The 25503-nt window shown below is 39.9% G+C and overlaps 1 protein-coding gene across 5 annotated transcripts in view; it reads left to right on the forward strand.

Moving 5' to 3' along the window:
- The window catches only part of cadm1b (cell adhesion molecule 1b), a 167385-nt gene extending 143235 nt beyond the window's left edge, over window positions 1-24150 (forward strand). The window contains exons 9-11 of one of the 5 annotated variants that reach the window (XM_080888452.1): window positions 4612-4662; window positions 20260-20388; window positions 20554-24149. In XM_080888452.1, the coding sequence (XP_080744578.1) occupies window positions 4612-4662; window positions 20260-20388; window positions 20554-20672 (299 nt within the window). In that variant the 3' untranslated portion in view covers window positions 20673-24149. Of the gene's footprint in view, window positions 1-4611; window positions 4663-7823; window positions 7913-8125; window positions 9192-20259; window positions 20389-20553 lie in introns of those variants that run through there. The other 4 variants (XM_080888453.1, XM_080888454.1, XM_080888456.1 and 1 more) reach the window with 4 other exon arrangements.
- Window positions 24151-25503: the final 1353 nt, after the last annotated feature.

The raw sequence follows: 25503 nt of genomic DNA on the forward strand, positions 1-25503 counted from the left end.
TCCACCAGTGCACCCCTCTTATCTGGCCAGCTAGCATTAGGCTCATATTTTTCTGTTGTAAAATGCAATTTTCCCTCTCTTATCTGCCAGTTTTGCTTTGTTTTGCTATTTGCGAGCTCCTGCTAAAGCCATCACACGCCTGTTGCAAAAAAAAGTATTTTATTTAACTAAGGGCATTGCAACCAATAGTTTTATTTTAATGAGCTGTTTTGTACTTTATAAATATTTGCTTGCAGAATTATTGATAGAGCTGGGCCTGAATTGTCTATCAGTTTCAGCCTGTTGCCACCCTCTACCAGCACTGGTCCTTCGGGCTCTTCCTATTTCAAAAAGACTAATGACCTTTCACTGCGTGACAGCCGGGACAGGTGTGAGGCCGATGTAAATTCACGTCAAATCAAGCCCCATTGTAGTGCTCGTATTGTATGTGGCCAGTTGAAAGGCTGAAAAAGAGGCTTGTCATGCTGTTCTCCACAAGGGTGTGCCTTCAACAGGCTGTGAATTGTGCCCTCTGGCTGGTGTGTGTTGTTAGGGAGAGCTGGTCAGAGAGAGGCCTTTCTCTCATAGAGGTGACCTGATGCTATAACTCACACATGCTGCCCGTTGGCAGGAAAACAACCCTCACTTTGCCACCATGGTTAAGCCCGCACTTGACTTCCTGACCCAAAAAATCCTCTACAGACAAAAAAATAAATCAAAGCTTCACAAGCACTGGGAATTTAGGGTTTATCAGGGTTTCGACATAACATGACGGGGCTCGTGGGTCTCCTTGTTCTTATGAAAGGCTGTCGGGAAACTGTGTCCTTGTGAATCACACTGATTTTATGAAACATGCAACACAGTGTGGAATGAGTTTCAACACAACAGCTTGCCGATTTTTTTCGTCGCAATAAGAAAAAAAAGAGAAATCGTTAGATAAATTGATGCAACCTCTTTTACAGGCTTTTTTTCTCTATGTGTGTTTTTATAGAATACCTCTGCAAAACTTTATATAAAGGGCACTTTTAACTAAGAGAAGTAAGCAGAGAAAACAAGAAACAAGTAAAATACATTCCACGCCGTCATGTTGGCAGGCAGGTGTAAGCAGGCATAGATAAACAATTTCTCCTACATTGTTTCACTTTATGGTTAAATTCTCTCATATCAAATTCTTCACTGATACAAATGCTCCCTGAAAATATGGTCTCTCAAAAATACACTCATATTTCAGCCCTCATAATGCTGAGCCCAGAGTCATTCAGCCTGGAAATTGCCCATGGAGAATTCTTGTTCGTCTGGATATTATATGTGCCACATCCTATCCCGGCCTTTGTGAAGACCCTCATCCCTGAATGGCCAATTTCCCTCTTCCAGACACTGACATTTCAGCTATCACACTGCCTTCGGTCACAGGGAAAGAAATCTAGCCCACCCCCCTTTTCAAATACTGTCAGAGCCGAATCTCTTCCTGATACCCGATGCTACACCCTACCACCATCAGCACCACCTCTGCCATACACTCCATCCCCGGCGGCAACATTATGCTGTCCTTGATGTTTTATCATTAGTTTGGGAGTGTGTGGTCCCCCACTGCTGTCTTTTGATGGAGTGCAGACAGTAAAGGCATGGAGACAGCCAGCCAATTTCCCCTGCTGTGACTCTCCCACAGCAAGGGGTCGTGCTATCTTCCCTCTGCACCAGAGCCTGGCATATATTCCCCTGATGAGGAAGCTTTCAGCCCTCCTTAGTACTATTGCATACCTGAATTGCCCTCCATTCTGTCTTTTTGATTATTTTGTTTGGGGGTTAGTGACAGGCCTAATCAGTACAGTGTGGGGCAGGGGATGCAACTCAGGGCTCTGCTGTGCTGCAGCGGGAGACCACCAAAGTGCTTTAATTTGCAGCCTGACTCAATTATTGAGACTGTGGAAAATAGTAATACCTTTGCATGATTGCCAGGCATTATTATTCATACTTAATTAGAATTTTTTTTTTTTTTTTTTTTTTTTTTACAAATAAAGAAATATAATAGCTTGTCATTATGAAATATAATACAACAACCCCTGTATAGTGAAATGTTAATGCCTTTTTTTATTGTATTTTTAGCCATGATAGTGACATGACTGTTTGGGCTCAGCGACTACTTAATGGGGTTTTGGTATTCACCTATTCATGATCCCCAGATGATGTGTGCTAAATACTTTCATTTCTTGGCTTACCTGTAGAAACACTATGAGGTTGTTTTTAGTGAAATGAACGATCATTCTTAACTTGTGAAATGTCTGAAAAAGGACAATGTTTTTAAATACGGTCACTTTATTAGGTACACATTACCAAGTTGGACTCCATTTGTCGTCAGATCTGCTTTAATTCTTCATGACCAGGTTCAACGAGGTGTTGGGAACATTCCTCAGAGATTTTGGTCCATGTAGACACGATGGCGTCACACTTTCGCTGCAGATTTCTGGCCTGCCGCATCCTAAAGGTGCTCCATCAGACTGAGATCTGAAGACTGTGGGGGCAATATGAGTAACGTGAATTATTTGTTGTGTTCAAGAATCCACTTTGAGATGATTTGAGCTCTGTGGCATGTTGCATTAATCGGCATAGCCTCAGGTAGGCTGTGGCATTAAATGAGCGGCCCAAAGTGTGCCAAGAAGATACCCCGCTACAATATTACACCACCACCAGCAGCAGCCTGAACTGTTGCTAGAAGGTAGGATGGATTCATGCTTTTGTGTTGTTTATGCCAGATTCTGACCCTACCATCTGCAGGTGGTACAGCAGATATCAAAACTCATCAGACCAGGCAATGTTTTCCAATCTTCTGCTGTCTAGTTTTGATGAGTTTGCCTGAATCTTCGGCTGTCTTTCCTGTTCTTGGCTTAAACGAGTGGCACCCAGTGTGATTTTCTGCTGCTGTAGCCCATCTGCTTCGGGGTTGAGTATTCTGGGATGTTCTTCTGCATATCTTTGTTGTAACAAGGGGTTATTTGAATTACTGTTAGTAGCTTAAAGCCGTGTGACCAGTCTTCTTTGACTTCTGGCATTGACGTCAACAGAACTGCCACTCACTGGTTATTTTCTCTTTTTTGGGCTATTGTCTCTTTACACTAGAGATCCCAGTAGATTAGCATTTTATGAAATACTCAGTCTGGCACCAGCAACCAAAGTCACTTAAGTCACCTTTCTTCCCCTTTTTGATGTTCAGTTTGAACTTGAGCAGGTCACCTTCGCCATATACGCATGCCTAAATACATTGAGGTACTGCCATGTGATTGGCTTGGACCATTTTAAGTTTGTCTGGTTTGAAGTTTGAAATTTACTCTTACTTACTCTTTTGCTTGTTTCATTGGTTCTGCTCAGTTAAGTTTAGGCACAAAAACTTTAGCACTTGTTTAGGAAAAGATAAAGGTTAAAATACATGTTTTCATAAAACTGTTACAAGGCTCAGTTTTCTGGGTTTCCAGGGTGCTGTAGGTGACGACAACTGTGGACATTTTACAAGCAGTTTTTCCACGTGGCAGTTGAAGGCTTATTTTTAAAAGCCAAGTGTATGATTGTGTATTACGATGGTCATCCCCAGCAAGAAAACGCAATGTCGATTCACCAGAGGATGACTCTGGATGACTTGATTCTCAGACTTTTCTATCTCAACAATTACTTGATGGTTTGCCATTTAAATTTAGTTCAGACACTGCACCTCACCCCCCCCCCCCCCCCACGTCTGGACAAACTAATATGACAAACATGGTAAAAATGTTACCTCTGAAACATCAGCATGTTAGCACTGTTGCTTGAGCATGTTAACATGCTGATGTTAGCTTTTATATCACAGCTTTTGCTTGAAGGACAGGTTCACATTTTTCCATGTCTGTATTAAAACACCAGTCAGGTGTCCATACGAACATGAACACATGTTTGTTTGCTCTAATCTTTCGACTCATACTGGTCCGTGCTACTTAGGCATTTCCAGTAAAATAAATTGAGAACAAAAGCAGTCCCGATTTTTGCAAAACAAAGTTTATCTTCTGTGCCCCGGCTTGAATAAGAGGCTATCCTCTAAAGTCAAATTCTTTTAGAACCCAATTTCCTCCTTTTGTTTCCTGGGCAGTGTTTCTCTGTAGAGCTGCAGCAGATGATTAGTTAGACAAAAAGATTTCATAACTTAAAAAATGTGACTTTGAAAGGTGCTTGATTGATTTTGATTTAACTGACATTGGCAAGGCCCTGTAAAAGTTTTGAATTTCTTTCTTTTTCTTTTTGCTTTTTCTTGTGTTTTGCAAAAAAAAAAGTACCAAATCACTTAAATTGATTGGAGAACTGCTGCATTAGGACCAGTAAGAAGAGGATGAATTAACAGTGCAAACGATGTTTAAATGTTCATACGGGTGCCTGACTTTGTACCTGACTTCTGTTTTAAGATAAACTTAAAAAGTGTTGCTCTGTCCTTGAACCAGTCTCAAAGCTACGGGCATGACCTTACAGTAACTCACACCGTAGCTAAAATGTGTGCATGTCATAATTTTTATAGTATAGCTTTTCATCTTCAATGACTTTTGTCTCTTTCTTTACTCTTGTCTTTCTTTATTTCTTATACATGTTCTTTATTTTTTACTCTTTTTCATCTAGATGCTCCCACTACTATCCCCACACCCACCACCAACCCAGTCAACACGCAAGGTACTGTATGCCCCCACTGCTGTCCCTCCTAATAGTTGTGTGTGTGTGTGTGCGTGTGAGTGTGAGAGAGAGAGAGAGAGAGAGAGAGAGCCTGCATGCAAGTGCGATAAGATGTTTGGAGAGAGCGAGAGAGTGAACGCTGGTTTGTACCTACAGCTAAGAGACTGTGGATGGCCAGTTTTAATCAGATAGTGCCTCTGATAGGTGACAATGACAACAGGCAGTGCAGGGCTGCCAGAGACACCTGTCACAGGCTTTTCCAGTCACATGATCTTGATCTGAGAAAATTTAGAGACTCCGCGTTGCTGCTCTGCTATCTTATCAGCATCTGCAGCTATATCTCAACCGGCCCATCCATCATATTATAATGCCCTTTACATCTCCTCTACAAATGCCAGTCACATTTCGTCTTTGCGAGGCCAAAAAACATCAATAACTATTTTCTCAAACACATATGAACTCAATGAAAGGCAGTTCATTTGCAGTGTTTTTAGCAGAGCACCCTTTTGGCATCATCTGTGTGCTGGATTCTACGCTTTGATTTACCCCAGCTGAAAAAATAAAAAAAAACATTCATTTCAATATAAACCTTTTTTTTTTTTTTTTTAAGTTTTGCTATTATTTCAAAAGCACCGTTAAGGCTAGACAGATGGTGAGGCAACCTTGGGAGCTGACATTTAGATATGCCAGAATGTGACATTTCAATACAAAAACTATCCTTAAAGAATAGATCAGTTTATCAATAGCTACTTTAGAGTTATGTCAATTTTCCTCTTTTGTTCTGACCACTCTGCAATTCATAAAGTCATAAAAAAGCAAAAAGCAACCAATAAGTTGGAAAGAGTGCAACAAAGAGCTACGGGAGTCTAAAGAGGGGGATGCTTCCAGACAGCATTCATTTATACAGTCATTGGATCACCGGCCTTTAAGCAGTATTTGTGTGCATTATGCATTCATTTACTAAAAACAGGGCTATATGTGCGAGATCTCCTCCATAAACCGCTATGACACAGCTCTTCCCCAGAGCAAGTTAAGAAATATTTCCTTATGTGTCCTCACTATCTGCAGTACTGCATGTCAGTGATCGCACTGCATGGTTACAGCCTCATTTCAGCTTTCTGACTCTCTCTGGGCGTGGCAGAGTCACAACAGGAAGTTGCTTTGCAAAGCTGTGCATTACTCTGCAGTTTTCTCTAAGCTCTTCTCCTCGGAGTTACTCTGCTGCAGTCGCCTCTGTGTTTTCTGCTGTAACATTCCAGTAATTTCCGAAAGACAGGCTTGAAAAGAGGATTTAACGTGATTTATTCAGTACATGCTGGGAGGATGTAATTGAGCTTTCTTGCAGTTCACTACTCTTCTAAATACCCTGTCACAGGGGCAATGCTAAGCTGGCTTGCGGTAGATTGGTTTGCGCTACCTTAATCAGCATAACAGCAAAGTAAAGCATTTTCCTCTCTCCAATAAAGTATACAGAACAATTTTTTATTCATTCATTTAGACTGGTTTGACTTGGCATGGCCACCACTGTAGGGGGTTTTTTTTGTAATCAGAGGCAACTGAACTTCTTTAGCTACTGTATGTGATCCTTAGTGATTTTAAAGGTACAGTACAGTAAATCTTTGGTAGCATTTATTTTGTTTTAGTTTGGTAGCATTTATTTTAGCTACTTTAGTTGCTCACATATCCTTGTAGTGTTCCTTACAAAACCAAACATAATTATGTAGCTTACAAACTGATTAAAAACTTCACATAATTGTAAACTATAAATAACTTTGCATAGTTGCATAGTTTCTCTGCCAGAAGGCACTCTGCAACTTTCCTGTTAGCAACATGTGTTTGAGATCGAAGCAATTGCTCATTGACAACTTGTTGTGACATTGAAAGAAGATTATTTCTAAACTGCCATATTTGTCTGATGTCATATTATTTTAGTAAAGGCTAATGAATAACTAAACATCACAACCTTTAGAGAAATATGTTTATGTTTCATGTGTCTATTGGATTTTTAAACAACCGACTGCTGTTATTGGCATCAGTCTTAAAAATTTAACATCAGTCAAGCTTTGGAAGTGCCTTAAACCTGCATTTGTTTTAGTGGCCACCAGAGGGCGATATTTTGGGTTGTAAAACTTTGTCTTCGGGGTTGCCTTCGGTACTATCGATGGCTGTGAGCGAACTATGGGCAGAAATCTGTGCCATCAGAAACTGAATTTGAATAAGTTAAATTTGAATTTGAATTGCTCAGATTGAATCTGAATTGTAACTTGAATAAATGCTTTTGAAAACTGAATTTGAATTAGTCTAATTTGAAATTGAATTTATGGTTTGAAAATGATCATCACTAAATTGAAATTGAATTTTATATTTTGAAAATGAATTGATTTGCTTTGAAACTGCATTTTATCCTTTAAAAATTCAGCTCTCGAATAATTTCAGTTTCACTTCTCACCAGTCAATTTCAGTTCCAAAATTCAGTTTTTTGGAACTTACATCCGGTTCCGGTTCAAGCGCAGATTAATAGAACTACGTTTTACTAGCGGACCGAAAGTGTTACTGACGGGAATCTACAGCGTCTTGAGTTGAATTAAGACTTCAGAAGTCATTCGTCATGTCGAATGACCAGCGGATAAACTCTCAGGTTAATAATAAATGTATTACATGTATAAGAACAAGCGTCATGTTAACAAATGATAGCCGTAAGGTAACTTTTATGCTTATTGCAGCTGTTAGCTAAAAACGCTAATTTAGCGTAGTTTGCCCTGAATTCAGCTTTGACAAATATGATCGACGGTTTCTAGTAGAATTCCAAAGTTGTCATCTTGTACCCTCTCAGAGTACCCCCTCTGTATGCTTGCAGAGACCCCTACAGTAGGGAAACATGCAAAACAGTGTCCAAACCTTTGTGTTTTAGCTTTACACAGCATCCCAACTCTTTAGCTAACTTAATAACTTTAGCTAAAGTGAATAGTTAGTCTAATTCATTAGTGCAGCATTACTGGATCACCTCTGTTTGAAGTGATATAATGTGATTGTGGCGTGGGTGTGGTCCTTGGCCAGCTGCAGAGGAGGCGTGACGCAGTGAGCTCCCGGGGCGGCGCAGGGGCGGGGTGAACAGGTGTGCTGGGATCTGACAGTGATTGTGTCTCTTTATGTGTTGGCAGTGACAGACGGAGACGGGGGTGACAGCAGAGAAAGAGAGCGCGGAGTATATGTGTCCACGTTACCCCGAGTTTAATAAAAGGTTTCTGCATTGTCAAAGTCGCTCCGGCTGGTATTTCTTGGGTCCACCGTTACAGTGATATACAACTATCACTGTGTTTAACTACCATAATAATTCTTAGGGTACTGAGTGCATGCTTAATTAGATTTTTTTTTTTTTTTTTTTTTAAAACATACTGCTCCATTACTATGTTTGACAGGCTGAAGTTGTCGGGTCACCTCCTAAATCGACCATCTGTTACAGGTGTTTTGTGCCAGAAATGGAGTGTCCACTGAAGACTGAAGATACTGAATCTCTACGCCTTGCCATTGATCCCTCTTGTGCCTTCATCTAGACAAGAGACATTAACTTAACCACTCTCATATGCTCTGTACCTACATCACCTTCCCTGACAGTTGTAGCTTGGCTCATCTGATGGTGACATTATAAGAATGTGTTATTTTGCAAAGTGCTCTCTAGGGTTCCTAAATAAAATATGGCATTGAGGTAATTTCTTTTGAATTAATCCCTTCTTCTGAAATATAAGAACCTCTCCTGGTTTTAATGGCACTTTGGATTTCCTTACTTTCTGTTCCACTTCCAAACCCAAATAGATGCTGACAAGCTGACACAGTGACATGGAAGAGGGAAAGAAGTTGGAAAGGACTACTACAAATAAACCCAATGCCTAACAATGAAAAATGAAAAATAATAATAATAATAATAATAATAATAATAATAATAAAGATAAAGATAAAAGATGAAGTAACAAGTTTTTAGTTTTTTTGTTTATTCCAAATGATCATCCACATGTCTGTGACATGTGGATGATCTGATATCCTCGTGTTGGTGTTGTTCCCAGACCATCATGAAAATGTTGTTCCAGGTTCAACATTGCAAGTGACCAATCACATTGTTGTGACGTTATTCTTTTGCGCGCCAAGCCATTCGTGCATTTATGAAATTCCAATGTTGCAAGGACAATATCAATTCTGCTTACTGTTTATTAAAGGGTTAGGGTCAGGTTCCGTTGATCGGCGGACAGAGGCGGTTTCACGCAGCTTTAGTACAGTTTTTTGTTTTACGCCGGTTTTTCCCGAAGTCGCAAAAGTATGACGTCACAACATTCTGATTGGTCACTTGCAATGTTGATCCTGGAACAACAATTAGTATGATGATCTGGGAACAACACCAACACGAGGATATCAGATCAACCGTGACATGTGATGACAAACACCATAATGGAAGGCCTTAGTCATCACATGCTTAAACTCATCATATATTTTTTGCATATGCTGAACAGGCAGTCAGACATGCTGTAACTGTGGGGTAGAAAACAGCATGAACACCATACGGCAGGGGTCTCAAACTCCAGTCCTCGAGGGCATGGAAAAGTTGCATGACACTGGCCCTTGAGGACTGGAGTTTGAGACCCCTGTCATATGGAATATGACAGGTGTGTTGAACTGCATGAAGACTCTGAAGTTTCTCTTCTCTTCTGGCAGGACAGTAATGTGGCCTTGTCCTGTGAGCCACTGTAAGGATGTACTTAGAGTAGAACTGGACTGTCACCGGCCTCAGGCTCTTCACCCTTTTCAAAGACAAAGCAGTCATTTAGATAAAATATTAGATATTGTTTACCTGTAAATGCACAAAGTAAATTTAGAAATGTTATTATTGTCAAGAGTGAACAAGCACTGATAGTGTAATCTACAGCTGTGGCCAAACGTTTAGAGAATGAGAAGTGTTGTTTGCTTATTTACAAAGTTTGCTGTTTCAGTGATAGTTGTATATCACATTATATCACTTCAAACAGAGGTGATCCAGTAATGCTGCACTAATGAATTAGACTAACTATTCACTTTAGCTAAAGTTATTAAGTTAGCTAAAGAGTTGGGATGCTGTGTAAGACATAAATAAAGCTAAAATACAAAGGTTTGGGCACCGTTTTGCATGTTTCCCTACTGTAGGGGTCTCTGCAAGCATACAGAGGGGGTACTCTGAGAGGGTACAAGATGACAACTTTGGAATTCTACTAGAAACCGTCGATCATATTTGTCAAAGCTGAATTCAGGGCAAACTACGCTAAATTAGCGTTTTTAGCTAACAGCTACAATAAGCATAAAAGTTACTGTACGGCTATCTTTTGTTAACATGACGCTTGTTCTTATACATGTAATACATTTATTACCAACCTGAGAGTTTATCTGCTGGTCATTCGACATGACGAATGACTTCTGAAGTCTTAATTCAACTCAAGACGCTGTAGATTCCCGTCAGTAACACTTTCGGTCCGCTAGTAAAACGTAGTTCTATTAATCTGCGCTTGAACCGGAACCGGATGTAAGTTCCAAAAAACTGAATTTTGGAACTGAAATTGACTGGTGAGAAGTGAAACTGAAATTATTCGAGAGCTGGATTTTTAAAGGATAAAATGCCGTTTCAAAGCAAATCAATTCATTTTCAAAATATAAAATTCAATTTCAATTTAGTGATGATCATTTTCAAACCATAAATTCAATTTCAAATTAGACTAATTCAAATTCAGTTTTCAAAAGCATTTATTCAAGTTACAATTCAGATTCAATCTGAGCAATTCAAATTCAAATTTAACTTATTCAAATTCAGTTTCTGATGGCACAGATTTCTGCCCATAGTGAACAACTTTCTAATTTGACCTCAGTGAACAGTTTGCTGCTGAGTTTATGGGCTCGGTCCCTCATGTAAAAAAAAAAGAAAAAAAGAAACAAGAATTAGGCCCATTTTGTAAATTCGCATCGTACTTTTCAGAAAGAAGGGTTATCCAGAGTGTGCTCATTGGTGGAGTTGGAGATTAACAGCCTGAGCTACTCTTTTGTGGTCATGTCCAGGGGCGTAATTTCCAGAGGGGGTTAGGGAGGTTATGACCTCCCCAATAATCAGACCCAACAAATATAAGAATTATCAAGTATCTTGCATAAATAGGCTGTTGATTTTCTTTACTCATTTCAGGTATTACCAGCAAAATAGTTGCTAATCATCAGGGAATTTACCCAGATTTATTTATTTATGTAGACAGAGATCTTGACCCCCCCAATGTTCAGCACAAAGTTACGGTCATGGTCATGTCCTGCTTCAAAAAAGGATTTCCCATGGGTGCTGTCACGGTAACTATGTCCATTATTATTTTATTCTCTCTGTGAGGTTACAGTCGGCCTTTGCATGGAGTTTTTAATATATATGTAGAGACTGAGAAGAGTCACTTGGACAGATGTATTCAATAAAATAAATAAATACATAAATATGTTCTGTTTAAGAAAGTCTGTGAGGCGTACACTTTTTTTACTTTCAACGCACCACATACACATTTTATGACTAGCAGGGGTTCAGATTACCATTTTGTGGGATGATGAAGTGTAACAACCAGCATAAGTCCACATGAGAAGGCAGGCTTCTCTGCCATTACCGTCTTTGGCTATGGCCTCACAAACTGCCCAGAACCTTGAAAAATTACTCTAAGGTGGTACCTGGTGCATTAAAATGTGATGCCAAAGGGACTAAGCATCAGTATATGAGTTGGGAATGAGACCAGGTATGGAGGAGGATTTCTGAAAGCAGTCAACCAACTCCTGCTCCTTTTTGTGGATCAAAAAAATTGAAAAAATGTTATTTTGCTTGGTAGACTTTTTTATTTATTTTTAAAATATTTTTTTGGTGATGTTTTTTCCCCTTGGTGAAGCCTCAGAAGCATCACCCCCAGACCTAAAGCACAGAAAGTCACAGTTGTTTGCCTTCTGTGCTGTTTCATGTTCAGAAAGTTTCACAGGAGTTCATTGTGTCAGGTCTTCCAGTGTCTGAAAAGATGCAGAGAGTGTGTGTTTGTGTGTCTGTGTCGACCACCGGGGAGAGATAAGTCACTGCTTGAACTTGCACCAGACATATCGCGCTAAATGCACATAGTATGTGGCTGTTCGGGAGAAATTCATTTCAGTTTGAAAGAAGGAGAATGTTGTCTTCAGGATGGACAACCGACATTCACAGCATCACAGAAACAAAAAAAATAGTATGCATCTAGCATGCTGTCAGTGGGTGTATTTTTTGTGGGCAGAGGGTCAGAATTTATCCAGAATCTCCAGCTCTGGAGGAATAAAGGGAGTCTGTGGCGATAATGCTCCAGCTCGTCAGATGCTCAGAGATGATCCAAGGCAGGGACATCATATCCTGGCTAAGCCTCCAGTAACCCACCCCCTCCCTTTCCCCCAGCTTGCTGAGAGGAGCCAGAGGAAAGACATGGAACAGGGAATTATCTTGTAGACTTGATTGAACACACCCTATGTTTCAGCGTATCTGCAGTCCAGAGTAAATTGTTGTTTATCATGCTGCAGCAGAACCTCTGCTGATTAATCTGTAGGACCAAAGGAAAGGCGGGAAGGAGGTTGGGGTTAATTTTTTCTTTTTTGTTACCCATAATTTTACAGTTTCAGCTCGATATCCTCGCTGAAAATTGTTCTTAAGATTTGAGTTGATAAAAATGTTAATGCAGTCATGTGAGCTTAAACAGCACCAGCTTCTCCAGCTACATTCATGCTATAATAGCTTGTTGCTGGGTGTTGTTTAACCTGAAATGACCTGCAGACACTGTTTGGAGAGGAAAAAAATATTTAGGTTGCAAACGTGACTAGAATTATTCACTAAATAATAAATAATTTATGTAGGATTACAACACAATTAAACACAATATTTCTTTCGCTAACTAAACATGGCTTTGGGTTGTTATGAGTTAAAGGTGGATTTCTTAAGTCTTCATCCTTCTGGTTTATAGAAGGTGCAAAGCTGTAAATTAGCTGCCAATAAGCTTTGCAAGTAAACACCACACTGGCTTCTATACAGCACCCTTTGGACTTAATAATACTACTAACAATAATGTAGGTTTATTACGTGCTTGGCGAAGCTGTCAGGGATTTATAGATCTTTATGACTTTAACATGCAGCTGCACTGAATACAAACATGACTTCAGGGCCCGACCTGAACATGGGTTTGTCTGTTTTTTAGTGAATAAGTCACGCAATGTAATGCCAGACAGTATTATAGGAATCCATCTCTGGCAGGTTTTCAAGCATGTTTTCCAGCAGTTTAGTCATTGACAGGTTTTCCACTTCTGTTTAGTCTTGGGAGTCAAGTCTTAACTCCTGTACGCTATTGACTTCAACAAAGACTGTTAGGAGTGCATTTAGTATTCAGCATAATTAGTCATTAAACATTTACCAGCGTTGTTTTAACTCTCGCATGTATCATTTTTTTTCTTTGAAGTATTTCATTGGAAAAATTAAAGAATCATTTAGAAATGCTAATTAGGTTTTTCTCACGTTTGTTTACTCTGACTCCCATACGCAATTGTTTTTTTTTCCCTTCCTGCCTTTTTTTTATTTATTTAAAAGAGTTATTAGAAACAGAAAAAATATATATTTTAATGGTCCATTTTAATTGGTCTCCAGGGAAATGGTTAGTATGCCAACCCACCCTGAAGTTAAAAGGCTACCTCATGCCATGATTGATTGATTGATTGATAGATAGATAGATAGATAGATAGATAGATAGATAGATAGATAGATAGATAGATAGATAGATAGATAGATAGATAGATAGATAGATAGATAGATAGATAGATAGATAGATAGATAGATAGATAGATAGATAGATAGATAGATAGATAGGAGTGTTCTTGGCACATTAGGGTTTCAAGGCTGAATGTTATGTTTCTCACACTGTGTCTTTTGTGGCACCTCGCCTTGGTCAACTCTAGCAAACTCTAGCAAAAGAGAAAGGATTTGATTATTTTATCAACCTTTTCCATTGCCTTGATCTTAACTGGGGTGAAAGCACACAAAACAGAAAGGATGAAGTGTCCATGGGTACTTCTTCCTATTGTGTGCAAAAAATTTGCCAGTCTCAAAAGATACAATAAACAGGGAGGTTAAGTTCAATGGCATAGCTTCCATTCAGCTTCAGTTTTTATTAGTTGCAGTCAGGCCTTCACTTGCATCTGAGCACCTCTGTTAAATGTCACTGTTGTATTGGTACATCTTCGAATCATTGTTTGGGTTATTACAAAAGACACGGGGAATCTATTTAGCGGGCGAGCATTGACATTGGAATTCAGCTGAGGACAATGTTGTGCTCTATTGACGGTCTGCTACAACAGCAATACAAAAAAATGATTTGGTGGAGATTGCCCACGTATGCTCATTTCATTACGTTCATTTCCTTTTCGAATGGCAACAAATACAAGAGCTGCGGATGTTAGCAGTTCAATGCACTAAAAATGGCTATTGACAGTCCTTAAGTTTACTCTGCAGCAATGCTTCATTGTCCTGCCCTTGTCCTGGAAATAGTTACTCTGAGGCTCTATTCAGTGCAAGTGAAGGGTTTTTTTTGTCTGTATCAATGCACGAGAGTCATTGTTTCAATTATATCCATGTAATTACATCTATAAATTATAATGCGTGTGTGTGTTGGGTTGAAGCATGTGTGCTGAAATTCCTCATTATGTGAGTGGAAAACTATTAAAAGAAAAAGATGGGAAGGCTGAAATCATGTGTCCATGTAATCAGCCCGGTGACAGGCCTGCAGCTGTGATCTCTAACAGTGACAGTAGCAGTCAGATAGGATGCTCTGTTACTGACCAGAGAGGCAATTAGTCATTCCAGTACAGAGCTGGAAAGGTGCGACTGTAAAGCATGTGGTACTGGGAGTTCAGCGGAGCAGATTTCACCACCGTGCAGACACAGGCATCAGTTGCAAATCCTCTTTATTCCCCCATAAATCCCCACGGCTGTGCTCATCCTGTCAGGACGCCTGTGTGGGCATGTCAGCACTCCCCGACCGAGCCGTGAGCAGAGCTGTGCTGGCTGTATGGACACCAGCCACATTACAGACATAATCAAATTCTACTTAATTCAAGTGAGGCCACAAAGGCTGCTTTAATAATACTGCCTGTCATTTGGAGGTTTTTTTCCTGCTCCTAGCACAGTCGAGTATTATATATATACTGAACATGTATGCCGGAAGGAATCACAATCTTGATCCTGGATGTGCTGGAGCAGTGAGTGACAAAGGCATCATCACGGCAATGTGGACGAATGATAGTAATATTACAGTAACACTTTATGAGGTAAATCTGCTCCTGCTCCTGTCAGAGATCAGGGTCAGACACAGATCAGCATTTCTGGAGAGGAAACCTTTGTACTGTTTATTTAACGTTGCTATTCTACAATGTTCCGCTTACTCAGTCTTTCATGTGAGCGACATACAACCTTACAGGATCACAAATGAGGTGTGTCCGTAATTTGTGACATGCATACAGGATTCATTGTTGGCAGGTTAAGTGCTGGCTGCAAGTAGGAAAAGAAGGTTTCCTAGTAATCACAAGGTAGCGCTTTCCACCTGCCTGCATGTCAAAACATCTTTAAGTAAACACTAAACTTGATTGGCTCCTGATATTTGGTACATGTGTGTTTGCATTAGTTAATAAAATGTGTATGAACTTTTTGGTTTCTTTTAATCAAGGTTGAATTATTCTGAAGCATTCAGCAGCTTGCTGGAATCATTTTTTTCAGTTTATTTCATTTGGAGATCTGCTCTGCAGGTGTTAAGCCATGAATTTAATTCACAAAAGGCCCTTTTGTAAAAGGTAGTAATGTTATTACACTTGCATTAGACTATTGTGTGAGAATGTGGTTTTTTAATCTTTTTACAGGGATCTTTAGTCAGGAAGCTCCTCATCAAGTGATGATGAGCCAAAAAATTAAACTTTTGTATAAGTGTGTCATTTTTAAATGGGTTAATCCAGCAATTCACTGTCTGGCACTTATCTATCCACAGGTGGCATTTGTTAAATTGCTGTTAAAGTCTCAAAAAATCTTGAATTCACCTTTTGTGAACCCAAAAGAAGCCTTTTGGTTCCTTTCATCTGACTTAGACATGGCCACCAAATGTATGTAGCAAAGTAGCAAAGGCTGTTTATTGTCAGAAGCTGCTGGCATCACAGAGATAAGCACAAGGTGTCCTTTGGCACTGGTTCTTATAGGAAGGCTGGAGGTGTGTTGGTGGCTTTAGTCACAATTGTCTCAGCCAGGAGATTTTTCAAAGTCACTCACTGCATTTAGGGAGGTCTGTGCTTTGTTTTCAGTCAGCGATTAGCTTCAGTTTTAACCCTTTTTTTGATGATGTTCAGGCACCACAGCTAACCTGTGGTTTGAAGTAAATATCATCCAATGTTAGCCCAGCACTAAAAGAAATAACACTTCAAAATATGCTTCATGGCAAGGGGTCAAGCGCTCATGAATCAACACCAAAAGATACCTAGTATCTCTTTGACAAAATGGAAAAATTTGGTTTCCTCGGAGTGAAAACTGTGTGGTTTATTCTGACTTTTAGCCTCTGATTTGATTCCTTAAAAAACTTCCGAAAACACTGCAAAAAAAGCAAAAAGTAGCATCTTACCAGCAAACCTACCCTGCCTGATAATAGAGAAGAATTCTGAAGACAGAGTAGTGCTTCTCACAGGTACTGACCTTTCTGTTAGGAATTACCGTAAAATGCACTTCAGACATTTGTGTTGCACAGCATTATTTTGCTACTGTTTGATTATCTCCTTGCAAAAAGCTGCAGGCTTCATTATCTATTGTATGTATACTAAATTTAAGACCATGCTTTTGCAGAACATCCTCTGCAGTAAGCACAGAGAGATAAAAATAAAAACTAGTGTTGAGTAGTGTACTTAATGCAGGCAACATGAAATGCAACCAACCATAACAGCTGATACTGTAGGTATTATAGGATTTTTGGTTTCTCTCTGACATTTTTGTGATAGGTCTCGGTGCTTACTCTGGGCGAATTTTTCTACCTGTTAAATAAAAGTCTCCCTCGGTGTGCAGAGGCGGCTGAGACCCTGCATGTTTCCTGGTGGATGTGTCAAACGGAAGACAGCGGGGAGCAAGGTGAGGGCAGCAAGGTGTGGGGTGGGGAGTGAGCGAGGGAGGGGAGAGGAGACAGGACGGTTCGCAGGCCATTTAGTGGGTGCATGTTCATTAGCATGGAGCATGGGCTGTTCCCTCTCCTCGGGGAATGAGCCGCGCTATCTGACATCCTCGATACAGTAAACAAACTGCGCCTTGCACATCCCTGCTTCGCACACCCCAACGCACAGCAACGGCTTGCTCTGTGAAGACGAGTCCATTTTAAGGGAGCGCTCAACTGAAACACAACTTTTCTCATTAATTAGTTTCATTGTAGCTCCGCTGCTAAGATGTCCCGGTGCTAAGTGAACGCAGCTTAAATAAGGTGTTGTTTTTTAGGCCGAGATCTGCCCGCGTCGCTCGTCTTAGACCCTTCGACTCGACTTATTACGCCCTCGCAGCTTTAAGAAATTCTGAACTCTCCGCTCGTCTTTTATCAAAATCATTCAAGTTCAGAGCATGACTAGTGAGATTGATGGAAAATTGAGCTGCTCCCTCATGCAGCAAAGAACAGTGGAGCCATTCCCTCACCCGCCACTCCTCCATCAGTCCAAATGTGCACAGATATAGACTATTGATAAATGCCTCTGAACTATTCTGAGACTAGAAATTTAAAGGCTTCAAATTTTGCCATGTTCTTCTGTGGTGCACGGATAAATCTGGCTAAGTGCTAGACAGTGATACTCTCTGACACCTGAGGCAGCCACGTATTTCTCTGCATGGGGACACCGGGCGCCAATTTATCTCCAGACTTGTGTCTATTTCTGATGATTGAGCTCTATAACTTCCAGAAATGGCCTCTTAAATCAGACTGTATTTTACAGTGTGTGAACCCTCGCTGAAATTGCAGACAGTGTCTACTGTTTCATGGTGAAATAACTGTCTTAAAACATTTTTCAACATCGCTCACTCAAGGGGCAGCTACATCAGCTATCGAAGCGCTAGAAATATCCACGTAACGAGCTTGGTTCAACAGTGTAACACCACAAATGTATGCTTAGACAGAAGTGTGACTTTTCTAAACCTGCTCAGAAAATAGATTAGATATTTTTATTAATTAAACGACTGTTTTAAAGTCCCGAGCCAGCCCTAGTTTCTTTATATTTTATTTTCAATGAGCCAGATTTTCTAGTAATTTTATTAAAGTCTTGAGCGATCGTTCTCCAGACTTTCTGATGGTCTCACTCACCAAACTTAAGAGATGAATCACTGTTGTGTCTACATACAACAGACAACTTAGTTTCTAGCAGCCTGTCACAAAAATGCATAATTTGTTCCCATTTCTTAGTTAAATCTATGAAAAATGCAAAGATAGCACAGTATGACAGGATCAACAGTATATGACAGTGTTTGTGCACCAGTGATTCCTAATGAGACTTGGCATATCTCAGCGTGGTGTGCGCTGTGTCCTTAAAAACCTGGACAAACAGAGGGCAACAGAAGGAGTGGCGGGCCTAAACTCCCTACAGCAGATAAATAGTAAGTCGTGTCCTTAAGAAACAGAAAAAAATCCAGCAAAAACCTCACACAGGACCTGATACGTGCATCTGGCCCTTTTGGACACAGGGAGAAAGGCTAATGTCTTATACAGGCTAAGCTTACTCTTGAAGCCACTGAGGTGTTCGTTGGCGAGGGTGATGCGATGTCTCTGGTATGAATTAACTTATTAAACTTGATACAGTCCAATAACTTCAGCCGTACTCATCTTGTCCTTTAGATTCTTTAATTCCACGATTAACATAGCAGCGCAGGGGTTACAAACTATTTGCCTGCTTCTGATCAAAAACACATCTGCCACTAATTACGGTCACTCAAAAAGTGACCTCTAGCGGCATACATAAGGTATCAATCCAAAATTGGCTCCTACAGGTCTTATGGAGTGATGAATCCAACAGTTGACATTTTTGGTTGAAATCATGGTCAATATTTATGGAGGAAGTCAAGTGAGAGGTGCAACAGTGAGTCTGCAGCCAGCCCTGTCATGGTTTGGAGCATTTCAGCCAGAGGTATTGAGATATTCCTAAAACTGATGGAATTATGAATGCAGAAAAATATAGTCAGATTTTAATCCACCTGGAAAGTATCTGATTGACAACAGCTTCATTTTTCACACTGCCAATGTAGTAAAAGCATACTGGAATAGAAACACACAGTTGCACACTATCAATCACAGATTAGCCTCCCCGGAGTCTGGACCTCAACATCATTGAAGCAGTGTGGGATTAGAACAAAAAGTCAGCTAACATCCAAAGAAGAGCTTTGAATGTCATTCAAGAACCTGGAGATCTATTCCTGAGACTACTTAGAGAAATTAAAACAAAGTTAAGAATAAAGCTGTTGATACCAAATATTGACTTTCAAGCTTGTAGTAACAGTACAGAAACTATATTTCTGTCTTATGTTCGGTATTTGGATTTTTGTTTGCATGTTTCAGTAACTGCTGCACCTATTTCATGCTATCCTAGCAAAATATAAAGAAATAAAGGGTGAGCTGAGACTTTTGCGAGATTCTTATTCACTCATTCTTTATCTATGCTGCCCTCATGTCTGTACATGTTACATTCAGGAGCGAGTTAACTTTAGTTAGCACAAAGAACAAATTGCCGCAGAACTCAGAGAAGTAGCCTGGCACATAGTCCCTGTAAATTCACAGTACTTGAATTTGGTTAATTAGTGGAATTTTATTACCGTAGGCCACAGTAGCCCACCCCCAGCCCCTCATTTACAGGCTTTATGCTAAGTTACACTAACAGGCTGCAGCCTGTAGCTTGTTATTTACCATGCAGTCACAACAGTGATATTGATTTTCTCATCTAACTGTTGGCGAGAAAGCCCATCTGCCTATTCCCCCAAAATGTTAAACGTCAGTGTTAAATGTAATACGTGAATGGGTTTGAATTTGAATTAACAGGTGCTTAATTTTAAGCGGTTTTATAAAACAACCGCATTATAATGCCGCAGATACAGCCTGGAAGGATATTGGTGAGGAAAAATGAAACATTGCTCTGAGTAAAAAGCATCAGTTTGGTTATTAGCAGGCTGAATCAAACTAAACTGAAATGATTTATAGCTTATTTTAAGGATTTAAGCAACATATTGTGAACAGTTTACCTTCCTCTCTGGACCAGCTTGTGCTGCTTTATTATCTATTTTTCATTGGCAAATAACATAAGCTTACTTTTTTTTCCTCAGCAGCTTTTTCAAGAGTTTCCACTCTGTGGTTAGGTCATGCTAAAATGCTCTGAGACAAAACAAACCAATTTCGTTTATTTTGGCAGCCTAATGATATAATAGCCACAGCTTCCAGTGCTGTCCACGTCTCTGTGAAGGTATTAGTTTTGTTGCTGCCTGAGAGGGTTTGCTGATCATGAAATTATTTACGGTTATTGTCCTCTTTTTAGACTCCAGAGCCGGGGAGGGGGCACCGCAGAAAATTGACCACGCTGTCATCGGTGGAGTGGTTGCTGTGGTGATGTTTGCCATCCTCTGCGCGCTCATTGTTCTTGGTCGATACTTTGCCAGACACAAAGGTAAAGCACCGGCAGGGCAATCATACTTGATCATGAACACATCTTAAGCGTTCAAGTGGGTTTTTTTGTTGCTTTTTCTTTGTTGCCGATGGAGTACAATGGGACTGAAGTGAACAAGAGAGTGACGAGGCGGCATGCAGCTAATTTGCGTGCGCTCTTTTGCAGGAACTTACTTCACGCATGAAGCCAAAGGGGCGGACGACGCAGCCGATGCGGATACGGCCATCATCAACGCGGAGGGGGGACACAACAACACAGACGAGAAGAAGGAGTATTATATTTAAACTGGACAGGCCAGGAGAGACGGGTGGGGATGCTGGTGGTTGTGATAGTGGTTGTGGTGGTGCTGTAGGAGCATTGTGTCTAACTCTGATTGGTTGAAGATGACTTAAAGGCAGGGAGGGCAATATTTAAAGAGAAGGAGAAGAAAGAAAAAGGCGGGAAAAGTTGGACTGACGTGGTGGCCAAGTGGTAAGAAGAAGAGGTGTTGCTGAGTGTCCTATTCGACCCTTCCTGGACAGCTGGGGCCTATTCTGTACAGTTCAGTTATTTTACAGACAATTTTGTGCCTTGTTCTCTTTCTTTTGTTTGTTTCGTTGTTTTCCCCTCACACGCCGGTTGAATTGGATTCGTTTTTTTGTCTTTTATCATGTACTCCACTTGATCTTTTGTTGCATTTGGCTTCGTCTATGTGTGCCGCAGCTAGCTTTGAGCTCATGTACCCAGATACAGCGTGATGAGCCTGCTCCTCAGTGCTTTTTTCTTTTTTTCTTTTTTTGGAGCAATCTACAGAGTTCATTAACTGGAATACGGTGTCAACACATTTCTCCCCGCTGGGTCAAAGTCCAATAGTGCCTGCAAGTTCATCAGAGGCCCCCCCTCCTCCCCACATTCCCTCGTACAGGCAGGTCTGATTGGGTTTCAAGTATTACAGCGCAGATTTCCCTCAGCCCCTTTGAGGTCAGGTTCACTGTGTTGATTACTTATATAACAGTCGTGAGTAATTTTGCTCATCATAGAATGTATTTGTACATGAAGGTGATGTAAAAGTGGCGGTACGTACCATTTCGCACCAAACCACACAGTACAACCAATCTTTTGTGGTTTCTGATGATTAGTCGCTAAGAGGCTTTTGCCCAACTCCACCTACGATATCTCGGCAGCTGTAATGTGCCATGATATACAGTTCTAAGTTCTATATAGCCCTTTCTGTCATTTCTGATTGGGATACATAAATAATGAATCTATAATAGAGAGAGAATAACTCTACACAATGCCTTTTGCTAAGCTTCAGATAAGCTTGATGTCTCTATGATAAATAGAAAACTACAGCCAACAGCCAGCTAGCTTGAGACTTGGCTACCTTGAGCTTCACTGCAGCTTGTAAGTGTAGCTGATTCTACCCCTCTTCAGTAGTTATTGACCCAAAAGACTCTGTTTGCAGGTGTTATTATGGGTCAAACTTTACATTCACACATACACGCCTTACACAAAATAGGTCCTGCTACACTGATCATAACATTTTATTTAATGGTATTCATTAGCTGTTGGTATACCCTGCCATGTGTCTGTTCGCTTTTGTTTTAAATATGACATTTGTCACCTTTTCATACCACCCACGTAGTCTACCTTGGACCAAATCTAATAATTATAGTGCGCTTATACAGTATACAGCAAGTATAGCTTGTGTAAAGCATAGAGCTTTGCAGTGAGCTTCTCGCTAAATAACTGACTTTATTTGATGGCACACTATATTGGCCAGTTAACTGGGAGATGTTAAAAGGCCTTGAGTTATTAATTTTCCAAGGTTTTACCCTTTTATTTGCCGTATCTAAGGGAAGAAAGAATGTTAGGCCTTCAGTGTTTCCTGCCCATGTAAAATATCCTGGCACGTCTCTGTCAATACAGCACGTGAACAAAAAATTCACAGCTTATTTTTATTTTTTTTTTGCCCTTACCCATACACAAGTATTGCTGCAAATATGAATGAGTTATATTTTCTTGCTGTGTTTTTAGACATTTCACCTTTGATAACTTGCGAGGGCTCTTGGCCATACAAGTTATCAAAGATTTGCAGATAGCTTTAGACTTGGGGGAAAGATAATTTTCTTACTGTCATCCTGCAGCCACAAACCTTCACAGACGAAGTGTCTGCTGTTAGAAATTTCTCTCTTTTTGTTCGACAACACAAATCGGCAGTGTGCACACGGCGCGCGCTTCATCTCTGACTAGAAGAGGAAAATCCGTTTGGTAATTAGCGAGTGATTTCAGTGTATTGCCTAAAATAATGGAGGAAAAAAAAAATCTGTAAATGTATTATGAAAAAGGATAACCACTGCCTTAAACCCACCTCTTGATACTTATCATTATAAAGGAAAAGACTGAAGGACTTAATTTAGTGCCTTCTCCTTTGATTTTGAGGCATATGGTTAGTATCATACAGTATCCTCATGTACACTCTTACAGTATACCTTGTATATATCCGTCCTTTTTAACTTACAGGGCCAATACTCATCCCAGTCGTCTGTCCGCGCACCATAGAGCGGCATCACAATTACAACCTGCAGCATAAAAAAGCTGGAATGAGTTTAAAGCTGGAAAAGAAAAAAAGTATTGGCAGCTTCCACTGACTAGAATGTTGTATTCCAGGATATAGTACTTGTCTTAATTAATGACCACAAAAAAAGTGTTATTATCTCAGCTTCACTTCATTTATTATTTATTTGGATATTTTCAAGGACAAGGCTCTGTAGTACTGTATTATCAGAGAGGAATACTGTACTTAAAGCTATAATAAGCTACAATAAAAGTAACTTTTCTGGATTGTAGTTACAGTGTCATGGGAACAGTTATGTGCATGACCTTTTTGTTTTCTGGGATTTGATATTTATCTTAAATGGTGATTGCTGCTTTTAATGGGGCAACGTTAAAAGATCGCCGGAAGCATCGTTCTAATTCCGTTTTTGATTTTGTTATTTTGAAATACTTGATATTGAGTATGTTTGTTTTCACTCTCTCAGGTTCATGAGTGTTAATAGTTAATAGTGTTTTTTTGCATCTCAGGTAGAATGCAAATTTATGGCCCCAAGTATATACTGTAGTACCACAGCTATTCGAAAAAGTAAAGAAACCACAGGATGTACATGTTTTTCTCAGTTGTACAAGTTTATGTGTTCTTAATATGGTGCACTGTTACAGTAAACGTTAATTATTTTGCATAGACCTAGTTCACAAAGAAAGAAAAACTAGATTTGTTAAGCAGACAAAAATGATGTACAGTCAGTGTCAACAAAATCACGATGATGTTCATGAAACCTCTTCTTCTTCTTCCTCCTCCACTGTAACATTTTGCTCATGCAGTATCGGTTATTTAGTAATTATAGGATGTGACCACAGACAGTCAATCAAGCATCTGTTTGCATTCATAGATGAAGATGGTGTATTTACTGTGACATGAAGTTTTATCAACGATCTGTAACGTCTTGGATATTTGGATGAACTTTATGTTTAAAGCCTGGGGCGGCGGCGTGGGGAAGGGTCGGGAGCAGGGTGGGTGGGTCGCTTGTTTTATAACCCCACAATGGTTGTTTATGTTGTTGAATCTTAAATTTCTCTCTATTCCCAGGTGGCATATTTTCTTTTGTGTAGTGAAGAGGATGTTTCTCATATGGCCATGCATATTTTGTATTGGTTCACGCCAACATTTTTACAAAAGGAAAAAAAAAATCAGAAGAGTACTTGTCTTAATAAAAAGATATCAATGTTTAAAGTGGTGTGCCGCTGTGACTTGATCAAAAAACATGGTTTCACTTTGTAGTCTTGTCCTGCTCGGAGACGGCGCTGAATTTATTAACTCGTATCTGTTGTCAAATTCACTCTGCCTGTTTACCATGCTGAATACATTAGCTGGATTGAACCTGCCTGCCTCATCCTGCGCTGCTGATACTCGTCAAACTCACAAAGGAAGAAAGGTCTCGCGTCGAGGCAAAAATACTGTACAGATGTAGATTCGTCGTGGGTGAGCAGCAGCAGTGGCAGCAATCTGATCTCCCATCAGTGACTGACACACGTGGCGTGGCACAGATAGAGGCAAGAAGTGTTTTAAATGACACGATGACTGACATCGACAGGCTTGGGGGCCCCTGTTAAGGGTTCCAGCTGAGCATGTGGATGTTAGTGATTTTGACAAATTGATAGGCATTTTGAGGAACAAGACCTCATTCATAACCATAAGCTATTTCTGTCATCATAATTCTGTCAGTGCCACCATTTCCCATTACTTTAAGTGATCCATCCCAGGTAAAGGTCAATAACATTATTCAAATTTTAATGGGAATAGTTTAACCTTATAAACCAGCCACTTTTCTCCCTTACTCATACAATCACTGCAATATAATGCTTCTCTCAAAGAACATTAGCCGTGTATTGATTTTTTTCTGTGTGAAATATAGCAGATTATGGGATTTTCTCCATATTTATTCTCGAGGTTAAGCCGTCTAAATTAAAGGCAGGTAGGGCGGCTTGCTGGTTGTCTTGGTGATGTTTCAGTTAGATGCTACTAATCCCATTTAAATGTTCAATTTTAATTTGGAATGACATGTTTAAGTGTAATTAGCACAATGGGGAAATTGAGAGTGAACGAATGTCTAAGCATGGCTTGTTTAGTTGGGTAATTGATTGATTGAGATTGATGGCATGTAGCACTTGGCATGGATGAGGTATAATTAAATGATGTGGGATTAAATAGTGGGTGAACAAAGGCAAATGCAACAGGCTGCACACTTGTCTCCCTGTAAATCACTCCTGTTTAGCACAAATACTTTGACTTTTTTTTGTCAGATTATTAGCAGGAGGACAAATCTAATCAGAACGGAAACCTTTCAATTGCATTTGTTTAATTCCTTATAAAGAGCTCAATATCTGTTTTATACTGCTGTACCATTTCTTCAGGTGACTCAGGCCATATATATATCTATATATAGATATATAGATATATATACTGTGGGCTGTATCAACCCTTTACATTCTGCAGGAAATTTGTTAGAACATCACAATTTTTCATCATGTTAAGATAAAATCATCACTATTAAATAATGCTGTCAAACAGTAGCGAAT

The sequence above is a fragment of the Rhamphochromis sp. 'chilingali' genome, assembly GCF_963969265.1.
Source record: "Rhamphochromis sp. 'chilingali' genome assembly, chromosome: 8".
Classification (NCBI taxonomy): domain Eukaryota; kingdom Metazoa; phylum Chordata; class Actinopteri; order Cichliformes; family Cichlidae; genus Rhamphochromis; species Rhamphochromis sp. 'chilingali'.